The sequence below is a fragment of the Artemia franciscana genome, chromosome 9, assembly GCF_032884065.1.
Source record: "Artemia franciscana chromosome 9, ASM3288406v1, whole genome shotgun sequence".
NCBI lineage: Eukaryota > Metazoa > Arthropoda > Branchiopoda > Anostraca > Artemiidae > Artemia > Artemia franciscana.
Genome location: NC_088871.1, coordinates 36793858 through 36807753, shown reverse-complemented (window position 1 = coordinate 36807753; position 13896 = coordinate 36793858). Strand labels below are relative to the sequence as shown.

General features: G+C 32.9%; 1 protein-coding gene across 2 annotated transcripts in view; it reads right to left on the bottom strand.

Moving 5' to 3' along the window:
* Positions 1 to 13896, bottom strand: part of LOC136031363 (liprin-alpha-3-like) — a 147690-nt gene that overhangs the window by 41694 nt on the left and 92100 nt on the right. The window contains exons 12-15 of one of the 2 annotated variants that reach the window (XM_065710864.1): positions 11856 to 11993; positions 7177 to 7275; positions 4500 to 4696; positions 43 to 196 (exon numbers count right to left, since the gene is read on the bottom strand). In XM_065710864.1, coding sequence (XP_065566936.1) covers positions 43 to 196; positions 4500 to 4696; positions 7177 to 7275; positions 11856 to 11993 — 588 coding nt within the window. The remainder of the gene's footprint in view (positions 1 to 42; positions 197 to 4499; positions 4697 to 7176; positions 7276 to 11855; positions 11994 to 13896) is intronic. The other variant, XM_065710866.1, reaches the window with a different exon arrangement.

Here is a 13896-nt window from a genome sequence, read left to right as displayed (position 1 = left end):
TATAAATTATGACATAAAGACAACGTAGTAGAGCTGGCTCACCTTATCCTTTTTGCTGAAAAATCTACCTAAAGATGACTTAATTCCTTTCTTTTTCTGTGAGGGATGTAAGCCTTTAAAATGTAGAGAATCTTGACTACTGTGTACAGAAGACATAGGTGAAGGGGTTGAATTGGAACTATCACCCATTGACGCTCTGAAAAGAAAAACAGTTTAAGTAGGTTTCCCTCAAATTTAAAATAACAAGAAGAGACAAAATATTTATTTTTGCAAAAAATCTATCTTCAAACCACCGTCAATAAAAATTGAGCGGGTCAAATATTTAGTTTTCATAAGTTTAGACTTTTTGATGTTTGCTTAGGCATTTGACTATGTTAAAATTAGTCAGTAGGGCTTCTAAGAAAATTTAAAATTCAAAATCTAAAAGGAACCTTCGTCATTTTCGTGATATCGCTTTTTAGAGCGCAACAAATGCAGCCATTAGGTAAATACAGGTACTGTATTTACTAATCACCTCTCAAAACATTTGAGCTAAAATGTTAGCCTTTAAAACCAATGCGAATAAATCCTTTCTTAACGCAAAGCGAAAAAACTTTCTCTTGCATTTGTTCTAGAAGTATTCGGTAGGGGTTGAGTGGAGGTTCGGTTTTTTGTAAGGAGAAGGTGGAATGAGAGGGCACACTCTCAGTCTTGTACAGCGTAATTTTTTTTTTTTTTTTTTTTTCATGTTGATCTTCAGTTTTGATCTTTTTTTAGAGTAGAATGTTTGATTTATATTCTTTTTCAATACCATACCTATGAATATCCTAAATATGAGAGGGATAGCAGCTGCTCGGCCCCAAGGAATTATTCCAACTTTGGGACAATGATGCTTCAAAAAAGGGACTCGTCAAAGCGCGTTTGTTTTCAGAATAAAATTGAAATTTCCAAAATAAAGGAATCAAGCTTCGCTCTATACAATTAGGATTTTAGGTAAGGTTTCAATGTCAGACGACGTTATTTGTACGATTCGCCGAGCAAGATTCAATTGGATCCTGAACGACTTTTATTATTATTCAGAAACGTCGGAAACATTCTACAATGAATTTTTTTTTCTGTTTTCTAAGCAAGCTTAGGTCGTTATCCATGAAAGTTTTATGAAATATCATTATTCCAGCCCAATGAATAGACAGATCTGAAATCTAATGAATCTACTGATAGATAAGTTACAGTGTAGGAGGAACCACAATTCAAAAGTTTAACTCTTTATCATAATGCTTTGACGTCAAAGACCAAAATTTTCTACAAATTTCCGTCAACAAATTTCATTAAAAACTGTTTTCACAATAGGAAAGGACCTTCCATCCCCTTATCGTCTAAATTGCGCATTCCAAATTACATTTATACATACATAAATTCTTTCAGACGAAATGATTCAGAAGGAAAAACCATACCCATTTGATCACCCATCCTATTCATCCGAAGCACCTCTCATGAAGCTTGAGTTGCTCTTTACTGACAATTTGTTTTAATGAGCTGTTTCATCCGTCTCTTAAATGTAAGGGGCATCACCATCATCTCAACCCTTGTTGTTTGCGTTAAATTTTTAATATTCAGACGATAACTTACCGAGAATGATAATCACCCCGTTAAAACTTAAGAATGAGGGGAAGAGGAGGGTCTGAAGTATCAAACAATGATCCTTAAGGTCATCACTTTCACGAATTCCAAGAGTTCTAAGAATGAATCTTTTTGTATAAGAATTGTGCAGGTATTGCAGGTATGCTCCTTCTTCTGTACAGGTATGCATATGAATATGATTTTTTATTACATTTAAAATATTTCGGCAAAACAGACATATTTATCGAAGGACCTCTTAATGTGCTTAAAAATTTGTACTTAAGAATGCGCCTTCGAAACATAAGCACCTCCCCCTACCCATAGAAAGATCCACTGAACCTCCTCACCTCTCTAGTATTTGATGCGCAGCTATATATGTCTGTACATAATTTATGACGGCTCAGGTGAATCAATTTACGCAAATGAAGATTAAATATAATTGTCTGGGTTCACTGTTTATTTGTATTGACTTTGTGTATCTTTAGGATCAAACACGCCAATGGGGTGGCATTGGCTACCTCAATATCATTTGGGCTTCTTTGGGGCAAAATTGTTTTTTGTGCCACAAAATGGCAGAAAACACCTCTAAGCTGTGACATATCAATTTTTGTTCAGGCAAGCCCTCTTTTGACATTCCAGAGTCTCTGGATCAATTCAATAAATCCAGCGAAAAGCAAAGCAAAAAAAAAAACAGAAGAAAAACAAGACAAATCTCAAAAATTTTGCTTTTTATTTTTGTAGATAGGGCTTAAATGTGTGAAATTATCATCTAACACCCATACTATTTCGTCTCTGTCTATTTACTTCAGTTTTTACAAGAGGGCTGGTCTCGCAATTCAGTAATTCAAGATGCACTAAGTGATATTTTTGCCGAACATCGATTTATAGCAATATATGTTTCTTCCTTTAAGCAAAACATTCCGATTGACTGATCCTATTTGATCCTTTAACGGTTTCAACATATTTTGAATTTTGTTTTTCCACCAAATGCATACAATTACAGGTCAAACCCCAAAGTGTCAAACCCAACACACACATACAAAAAAAAGCAACAACAAAAAATTAAACTAGAAATAGAGAAGCGTGACCTAGGTAAAGTGAGATTTACATGAGAAAACATTCCGCAGAAAATGTGTCTGCACAACCAACAAGACGTTCTCAGAAGAAAAAAAAAAAAAACAGGAAGCTAAAAGCTATATACAAATACAAAAATAATTGAGGAAGATGAAAAACTGTAAAATAAAATAAAATTAAGATTAAGAAATGACAACCAAATCAAGATGAAAACCTCAATATAAAAACCAAATGTGATTCATATATTTGGAAATATACAAGATATCAGTCAGGGCCTGGGTTGAACAAGAGTTACTCAACTATTTTTTTGCAGATAGAAAATTTGAGCTACACATTTGAACCACTAAATAAAAGAACAAAAAAAAAATAAAAAAAGATGGTATCGTTATTTAAAAAAAATTAAATATGATTCACGTGTTTGGAAATATACAAAATTTCAGTTACGTTCTGGATTGAACAAGACTAAATCAAGTTTACTCTTGATTTATATTGCTATTTGCTGGTGCATTTATTTATTTTTTGATCTTAACTTCTGTCTTAATTCGGGTTTATCTTCTTGAGTTCTTTTTTTTTACAAATTGTTTTAATTCTTTGCTGGTTATTTATTTTTCCGTATTTCGGTTGTCTTTGACAGTGCTTTGTTGATTACATGTAGGATGCAAATATCTACGGATTTTTTTTCTGTGGATTTCGGTCGGCGGAAAATCGGCGTCTTTTTTGGTTTTGTCACTGTTGGTCACCTTCGTAGGCATCGTTTGGTTCATCGTAAATCTTAAAGCGGACGAGAAACATATATTTAATGTAATACTATAAATGCCCCAGTACCCAAAACCAATGCTCTTATTGCATAATTTTCTCTTAAGATCTTATAAAATAAAAAGGGAGGGTAAAGTAAATGGGATTCTGTCACTAGAAGGCCTGCCAATTTAAAGTCAACAAGACTACTTTACCTATTAAAATTGTTCCTAGCTATCCTAGGCCTACCTTGAACAGTTTGACTCAAACCAATTCTCGGAAAACAAAAAAAGGTTGATTCATTTTCACTAACTGATTCCAGCTTTAATGCTACTGAAGTCGAAGCCACTATACTGTCAGTGACACTGGTTGTTCTTAAGCCCTACCTTTTCATCTCGAATCTACATTTTCATCTCGCATATTTGACTAAAAAACTGTTAGTCAGGACACATTTTCTTTAACCAGTAGCCCTATATGTGCTGATATTAAGTCTGTCCTAGTCGAGGCTTACACGGCTACTAATTTCCCGAATGCCCATTAGCAATGAGATTGCTGCTAAGATTTACTTAGCAGCAATTTGAGCGAACTGGAATTTTTCCGAAAATCAAAAAATTCTATAAAAATCGGATTATGTCGCTAGCTAAATCTCACTGAGAATGCGCTTCAAGCTACAGGGAATTAAAAGATCAAGCATAAAAACAAGGAGGTCTGGGTATTTAATAAAGTTTTTCAATCATCTTTACCATCAATTTATCATCTTTCATTTGCCACTTAATCTTGTCAATATTTGCCTCAAAAGATGTTAGTCAGAACACGATTCACTTTAGCCACAGCATGTGCTGATTTCAAGTCTATCCTAGGTGAGGATTACACTTTTACTAGTCTCCCAAAGACTCATTCACAATGATATTTACTAATACCAAGGTTTAGCCATCACCAATTTGAGCCAATCAGAATTTTCCATAGAAATTTTCAGCCAATCAGAAAATCCTAAGGAAAATCTAATTGACTTAAAGCATCGCTAGCTAAATCTCGATAATTGTGAATGGGCCTCAAGATAGAATAGACCAAATGAATGAAAAAAAAAGTACCTTTGGATATCTAGTAAAGGTTGTGGAAGAGGTCGCTCAAAACGATTGGATCTCGGCAGTGGTGGACTACCAATAGGCTTAAACCGTTCACTGAAATCACCAACTGGACTAGATATATTTGAATAAAGACCTGATGCACCTAAATGGGGCGGCAATGTTGAACTTTGACGACTTAAATATGCTGCTTCTTCAGCAATCTAAAAAAAACTTATATAGTGAAAAACGGCTGAGAATAGCTTACGGGAATTTTGATCTGATCACGCTACGCAGAAGCACCAAGTTCTACACCAAAAACTTGACATGAAAAGAAAATCTGCTCATTATTTTATAATGAATTTATAAATATGCTTTTAGCATCTTGAATAATATTATACCTTTATATTTAATTTTAACATCATTTTTATCATCTGACCATAAATACATTTTTATGACAATCACAATTGGTAAAAGCATCAAACTTTCATCCTGGCATGTAAGCCACTCTGGCTCATCACTCCTAGTATTGCTGCAAAATTATAAAAGGATAATTAGATATGCATAAAACTCCTTAATAGAGACCTGTTTCCAGCCCAATCAGTACGTGCAAAATAAAAGAGCTGCTTAGACAAATTAGACATGTAAAAGAGATCAGTGGTAGACTACTCTTTAGGATGGTCTTACAAACAAGTTGAGTGAGGAATAGGTACGATTGAGACAGGATGAAATTATCAATTCACTGAGAATAAGTAAGGACAAGAGTAAGACGGAGCGAAACAAGATACTTCAAAATGCACAAGTATTCTCCTGGAATCGGCCAAAAAACAACAACGATTTTTTAGAAGTATTATTTTAGAATCCCATGCTTCCAGTTGTATGCTTCTGAGATATACAATACATTATACGACCAATGTAGGATTTCATAATTTTCGTGAACTTTGCGAGTTTGTCTTTTGTTACTAAGACTAGCCCAGACGCAAGGGACATACCTGAAAAACCAATAGGTATTTCCATCGTACATATCGGTTTTGGTAATAGGAATTTTTTGTAGTTTTTCTATGGTACCGATTGCTTTTTGTTTAGTCCCTATACTATGGTGGTTTTTTTTTTCTTTTCTCGTTTCCCATACGTTTGAAAAAAAAGATATCAGAAACTAAAGATTATTATTAATCTGAAATCAGCGACAAATTCTTTCCATATATGTTTTTCCAGCTTTTTTCTTCTTTTAAGAATCTAGAACGTGTTTTTGGCACACCTAAAGGAAGTTAACCCAAATACACATTTGAACTTACAAGTAACTTTAGATTTTAGACTACTTGATTCAAATGACACTATGGCCATTATTATTATTATCTATTTTTTTAGTAATTTTTATCTTTCTTTTGGTTCAGAATGGAATTTGGTCATTTTGGAATTTTCGCATTTGGTAATTTTTATATTTCTTCTGGTTCAAATACCATTTGGGTAATTTTTTTATATCTGTCAATTTTTATATATCTTTTTGTTTAAAAGGCATTCTGGTAATTTGGGCATTTTTTATTTGATTTATAAGTTTTTTTTATTTATTTAGGAGACATTGGCTTAAAAAATCATTTTTGTAATTTTGGCATTCTTTTATATTTTTGGCAATTCTTTACACTCCTTTCGGTTCAAGCTAAATTTTAGTAACTTGGTGATTCAAAATATATCTGGATTCAAAAGACATTGTAATGACAAGAACGACGTTTTGGCTTTAAAATGCACTACTTACAAAGATTGGTGCTCTTTCATGAAACATATGAATGCTATTCCTATTTAAGGAATTTGAAAGATTTGAAAAAAAAGCTCGAGTTTACGACTTTACAGTTTACGCTTTACGGTTAACACTTTACTTTATGTTTCATTTTTGCCGTTACTTCTAACACTAGGAAATAAAATGAGGGTGAATAGAATGGTTTGAGGCTGCATCTTCCAGATAATCAGCAATTTTATCCACAGCCTCCACTTCACATCTTCTTACTTCATATTCTAAATATTTCTCCTCTTTCTTTACATTCCTCTCGTTTTCTTATGATCTATCACTCGGATAATTATATAAGAAATAAATTAATATGAGATAAATATAAGTAGGTAAGAAATAAGATAAATATGAATATAGGATAACTGGATATGAAATTCAAAGTGATTTCAAAGTTTGTTAGATTAGGCTGAAAAAGAATACAAATAACTAGAGAATTTAGCTAGAAAAGAGAACTACAGAAAAAAAATATCCAAGTCTCGATTATATCCTGTTGAAGAAAGAAACAGATATAACTTACCTTAATACCTATCACCATTAAATTTTAAGAAGAGTGACAGGAAAATAAGAAGAAAGAAATTTACCCTTTGTAAAAGCAAGAGTAATGTGAATAAGAAAAAAAAAGACGACACAAACATGTACAACCAGGCATATACCGAAGAATCTATGTAGGGAGGGGGGGGGGGGGGGGTACGACTTAAAATGAACCCAACAAAAAAAGGTGAATTATGCAGAGGATATTACGGTCGCCAATAAATATTGGTCTCAAAATTTCAGGGGGAAAAAGTGGAAATCGGCCAAAAGTACCTTCCTATGTATATGCCTGCATACAACAATATCAAGATGATATCTACAAATAATGAACTTTCAGAAAATGAGAAAGGGGAAACAAGAAGAAATGTTTGATTGTAAAAGCAATTGTACCTGTTGCATATTGGCATATGTGTGATTGGCAGCGTGCATGTGATTCAGTATATCTTGTTGTGAATGATAGAACATTTGAGAGGGATACGTTGACGAAGCCTGGAAAGCAAAGTGAAACAAGGAAAACAAAACACAAAAGCAGAAGCCTCATATCTTTATACATTCCACGGATCAATATCAGACTTTACAGGGACAATTATAAAATGAACCAGAAATAAACATAAAAATATCTTAAAAAGATATATTTTATATTTCTATAAATGTATTTTTTGTATAATGTAAAATATGTTTTTGTATAAAACATATTTTATATGTTTTCAAAAGATAATATTAATAAAAAAAATCATGTACTGACTTTTTCAGTTTTGTCCTATGTTTTTCTTTTCTTTGTGTTACTCCACTTCTCCTGTATATAGTGGACACATATTTTTTTTATACCGCTAGTAGAAAACAAAACACAAAAGCAGAAGCCTTGGTTGCAGCAAGATTTTTTTAACCCTAAATACAATAAAAACAAAAATTAAGTTGAAAAAATCCATTTCCGTTAACACCATGCACCACCTCTCACTTCAGCTGCAAAGTAGCCTAAGCTTTTAAGAGAAAAATTACCAAGCCAAGGCATAGACATTAGTATAAAATAAAAGAGAAAAGCGGCAACCGTTCAGACACAATGAAGAAAAAAATGTAAGTTATGGACATAATGTCATCTGTTATATCAAGAACGATATAAGTATTAGAATTAAACAGGATAAATCATATATGGAAATTTCAACGGTATTTTACCAGTCTGTAACGTTTCTTCTTTTGATTTTGAGATTGACCATGGGACGAGATTGGAGATTGAGCTTTTATATTTCTTTTTTTAAAGCAAAATTCGAGATTGAGCGAAATCTGAGATTGATGATGGGACAAAATTAGAGATTGTGCATTTTTGAGCAAATTGAGCAAAATTTTGACTTAATAAGCTAAATAATTAGGATAAATCATTTTAAATCAGTGCTAAAATTAAAGTTTTCGTTTGATAAAAACATTGGAAGTAAAAAACTTGTTTTAAAAGAATGACCACAAACGAAGTGTTATAAAAATTCAAAACCACCAACAAAAGACTGATTTTACTCAAAAACAGAGCAAAAAGACCATGCTGATGCTAAAGTTCCTAATAATGTAACCGTGAAGAAGAAAGATACTGACACTAAGAGGAAAGAATGATTTGGAATTTGTAATAAGATAATCGTCAAACAAGAAGTGAAAACAAATTTAAGAAGATTCAGAATGATAGAAAAGAAATCTAAAGAAGCCGTGCTCATGCTTAAGCCCTTCCGTAACGTCATCGTTGCACTAAAAGGTCGTATCTTACCCCCCCCCCTCCCCAAAAAAAAAGTAAAATAAAACGAAACTATTCACAGCTTTATATCTCTTATTAAAGATCTATTGACAGGGACTCGTGTTTGAAGAATAACACACTGTTTTCGTATGATAATTGCCATCTCGCAATTGAGTTAAAAGAACTTGCTGAAAACCTTGAACATATTCAAACTTCAAGTTTAATTTATTTTCGAAAACCGAAGCTGCAACCCTTATGAATAAAAGTAATGATAAATAGTAGCATACTGCCAGTCCATTGGAAAAAATACTTGTTTCATTAAACTCTTTCTAAGTTCTTTGACTTGTTGCTAGAAGCTGCAATACAGCCTTTTTCCTAAAGCAAAGCTATATACAAATGCTTGCAATAAGGTGAATAATGAACTAAAAGACAGGGCTATTGACTCGCATGTGCATTTCCACGATAATTTAAGAATTCATGAAAAGCAAAGACCCATCATTTTTTTTTAGAGGCAAATATCCTATTTCTTTTATATTGTTCTATTCCTTATTATTACAATATATCCATTATAATATATCTGATTTTTTTTCTTTAAATTTGTTGTTATAATATATTTCTTTCATTATTATAATATCGAATTATTATAATATTGTATTTTGTTTAACTACAGGAATGAGTTCCATATCAAGACAATAAATTAAATATTGTGAGAAGAAGTGAGGTATGTTAAAGATTCTTAGACGGAACTTGGGAAAAATACCCCCCACCCCTCTCCCCCTTCATCTCAAGATTGACCCAAATTTCCGTCTCCCACAAAAATGAAAAAATTAAAATAACTTCAAAAAGTACTTTTCTTGGCTTAAGCCCCTTCCCTCCTAGAAAAAAATCTCCTAATCCGCATTACCTCTTGGCCCGTACTATTTATATAATACATAAAAAGAATGCGAGAAATCTTACTGATATCCAACTGAAATTTTCTTATAAAAATTTCTACAGTTCGAAATTGAATATGACTTAACAGGCACCTTATACTGTCCTAATTCCAAAAAATAAATCAAAATATTCCCTTAATTGTACGCTTTTCCATAAATCTGGCAACATTATATATCTCAATTTGGAGACCAATCCCTTGCGTGCTCAACATAAATGGAAACAGAAATCAAGTTGATATTGAATATGACCTAAAGGGTAACCAAATCAAAAAAAAAAAAAAAATAAAGATATTCCTATAATTTGTTTCCTTTTCCCATAATTCTGACATCATATATGTCCACGTGGAGTCAAATCCCTTGCGCGTTCGATGTTGAATCGATCTAGATATCAGTTCGATACTGAACATAAACTAATAGATACCTATGCCGCCCAGATTCAAAAAAATAATAAGGATGTTCCTTTAACTTGTACCCTTTCCCATAAAGCTGACAATATCATAGATCCCCACGTGGACGCTAATCCCGTGCGTGTTCCATATTGAATCGATCTAGAAATCAGTTCAATACTAAACACGACCTTACAGGTACCCATGCTGCCCAGATTACAGAAAAATAATATATTCCTTTAATTGTGTCCTTTTCCATAAATCTGACAACATCATAGATCCTCATGTGGACGCAAATTCCTTGCGTGTTCGATATTGAATCGATTTAGAAGTCAGTTCGATAATGAATTAACCTAACAGGTACTTACAGTGCCCAGATTAAAAAAAAAAAAAAATCCTTTAATTGTATACTTTTCCATAAATATGACAACATCATAGATCCCATGTGCACGCAAATTTTGTACGTGCTCGGTATTCAATCGATCTAGAAATCAGTTCGATACTGAATATGACCAAAAAAGTACATTTACTGCCCAGATTCAACAAAATAATAGAGATATTCCTTTAATTGTACCCTTTTCCATAAGTCTGACTATATCATAAATCCCGATATGGAGGCAAATACCATGCGTGTTCGATATTGAATAGGTATGCAAATCAGTTCAATATTGAATATGAACCAACATGTACATGTACTTGACAAATTAAAAAAAAATTAAGATATTCATTTAATTTTACACTTTTCTATAAATCTTTCAGTATAATAGATACCCACATGGAACCAAATCCCTTTAAAGATATGTTGTGAACACTACCAGAGCGACACCACTCGAGGAACAGAGAACTGTCTTTTTCATAATGTCACCAATGTTGAATAGTAAAATGCCATCTCAACTTTAAGACAAGGTCGACGGCTCACCCTCATATTTTCTTTAATTTTTTGTCTCCGGCCAGAAAATTAACTATTATGTATTTCCTTGGTTTTATTTACTTTATGTTTATCATTTATGTGATAGATTCTGTATTTGTTTATTGGTGTAGCTCCATGATCCTAGGTAACTGGGTTTCTACATAGTCTCTGCTGCAATGTATTTTTGAATAAATACAAAAAAATGCAAAATAAAAAACTATTGTTCAATGCTATTGAAAAAAAAAAAAAAAATTAACGAATTTCAGATCTATTTAGGTTGCTCTTTCTGGAATAGCTTCTGTGAGCTACATTAATACAACAACAACAAAAAATAGAATGATGCCAGTTATTCGATTTTTAAGCAGGCAATCAAAGGGAGAGGAAACAAATTAGGCAATACTTTTCTGCTTTTTCTAGTTCCATGTCTAGACAATAAAGTAAAATATTATCAAATCTATTTAGGTTGTTGTTTTCAAATAGCTTGCTCTATAAACTACATTAATATATCCATTAAGATAGATTAAACGAAAAATTTGTTATCTATAAGGTACAAATGACAACTGAAAACCACGGAATAAAAGAACTTCACACACGTTTTTAAAAATACTTTTCTTAAAAGAAATTATTTTTTTAAATCATTAAACTATATTTCGTATTGTTTTTTAATTTATTTAATTAATACTAAGTCTAATGCTTAAACTATTTAAAAAATTATTTATTAAAAAAAAAAGATTTTCTATCTGAAAGAATTATTTATTAAAAAACAAAGGAAGAAAGTTCGAAGACCAAAGGAGAAACATTTTTATATTTCCTAACTTTAATATAATATATATATATTGAATATTTCCTAACTTCACTACTTTCCTAACTTTCTTAACTTTATATTTCCTAACTTCAATAGCTCAACAGCCAAATTTGAATCATTGGGTTTCACAGCGACAGGAGGATAGTTGTCAAATTGTGCATTTGTCAGACCCAATATCCCCTAGAGTAAAATATTATTTTTACTGCAAACAAAACATTTGACATACTTGACAGAGAATTATTTTAACCTAGCATGCTTAGCGTTATCATCCTATAAAGACTAAACACCTTAATATACTTGAGCAAGATTAAAATATACATACTGTGTGATATCGCTGCAAAAACTCTCTGTGATTTTGAGGTGAATGAGTTGGCCCTTGGATATGTTTTGGAGTAGAACGGCCGCTCATTGTTGGACTGGGAGGTGCAGGCTCATGATCGTACGGAGTCCCTTGCTGCTGCTAATTTTGAAATGATATGAAATGTCAAACAATTTAGGGTAATTAAGTCAGTTTTATAAATCTCTTCCGCAAGACAACTTTAATTTTCATTTATTTGCAGTAGGAAGTAAAACTACAGGATATTGGGCGCCTTGGTATTTGTGACGTCTTTCACTTTAAGAAAACTTTTTTACTGCCCAATATCTGCCCAACCTATCTATCACAAACAGTTTTGCATTTAAAGCTCTCTCATTCATCGAAGCTCTTCCTTCGCTGAGAATTCGCCCGAAAAGGGATAAACCCCGCTCAATGCTAGCAGACCCGTGTGTAATGGTCAAAGTATTTTTTACGACTTCTGACAAATTCGGATATTTTCCTCCCTGGATATGTTGTTCCACTTGTCCTCAATTCTTCCCTGCTCCGATGGAAGTCCGGATAACTGGACTGCCTTAAACTCGTCAACTAACACGTCTTTTTGCGTCGCAATGGGTAACTTCCAGGCGACAAGCATTGATGCTTACCGCTATTGGTAATAATAAATAAATAAAAAATGTAATAAACTGTGAGCAGGAACTGGCTTTGAAACTTCATAGGGATGCAGAGAAGTTAACGCTTTCAACATCAGTTTTCTGCCGACTTCATCGAGAGTCATCTTCCGAAAACAGGGTTCAAGAGCTTCGGTTAAAAAATAAGCGAACTTAGTTCGCCCGAAGAAAAAGTTTTTGACCACTGTATCTCAAAACATTTTTCCATATACATCTGCTATTCCGTCTGGGATTTCCCAGAATAGACAGACTCAATCATCTTCAGAGCCAATGTAATTTCTACAACTGCTGATTTATTCCGCACTAATTTAATTAATTCAACAAACTAATTTGCACTTTCTTATTCTAATTCAAACTGAAACTTCAAACCCTAACTTTAAAAAGAGAAAATAAGTTAGCAGAAAAATATATAGGTTATTACCAGAAATGTATTCAAGTAAAAAAGGGCGCTAGGAAGTAGTCTAATAGTTCAAAAAATGTATGTAAGCTCAAAATCGCGCAAAAAACCTAGTTTTAACACCGCCTCCTTCGTATTTTGTACTTCGAGCCATTCTCTTATTTTCTTTTCCTCTATGTGCAACAAAGTGACACCCAGGAAAGAGTTTTCTAAGTAATTAACAAAGCCAATCAAACCTTTCCACCTCCTAGCCTATTGACTACAGAGGCAAAGGGGGTCGCTCCAAACGCTCTAGCCTATGTAACAACAATTTTGTCTTTCTTAGACAACCAAAACTGATTCCAAGAATCTCAATCGAAACAAAGTACTAAAAATCATATATTCACAGGTATTGGTAGCTTGCGGGATACGGAGCTGTAAATTAAAGCAAGAAAGGGGACTTTAGGGACTTAGTGGCATCCATGAGGCAACTGGATGTTTATTTATAAACGATTTTTAAGACTAAGAGAATAGACACAAATATTTGAAAATGTGAGAGAAAAACTGGAAATACAAGGAAAATAGTAAAGATAAAGATTCTCCCCCTGCGAACTATGTTAACTAGGATCATTATGCATATCATAAAGTAAAAATAGCTTTCTTAACATGTTTTCTTATGTACTGGACTAACCCTACACTTACACTCAATGCATGACTTAACAACTGCCCAAGGAGGTCTTTTTCATTAAAAACTGAATTGATAATATTTTTTTCCCTAATCTTTAAAGATCTATACGATGGTGTAAGCTTCCACTTAACCAATCTAAACAATCAGATTCCGTTTTCATTGTGTTTGGTATGTCAAAGCAAATACCGATCGAATGTGTACCACTTAACCACTAACCTTAGCCACTAAGAAGTGTTTAAAGCTACTTTTGCTACACTTAAGACCCACCAAATACTAAATTTGGGTTGATATAAATAGACTAGTTAGCCTGTTCAG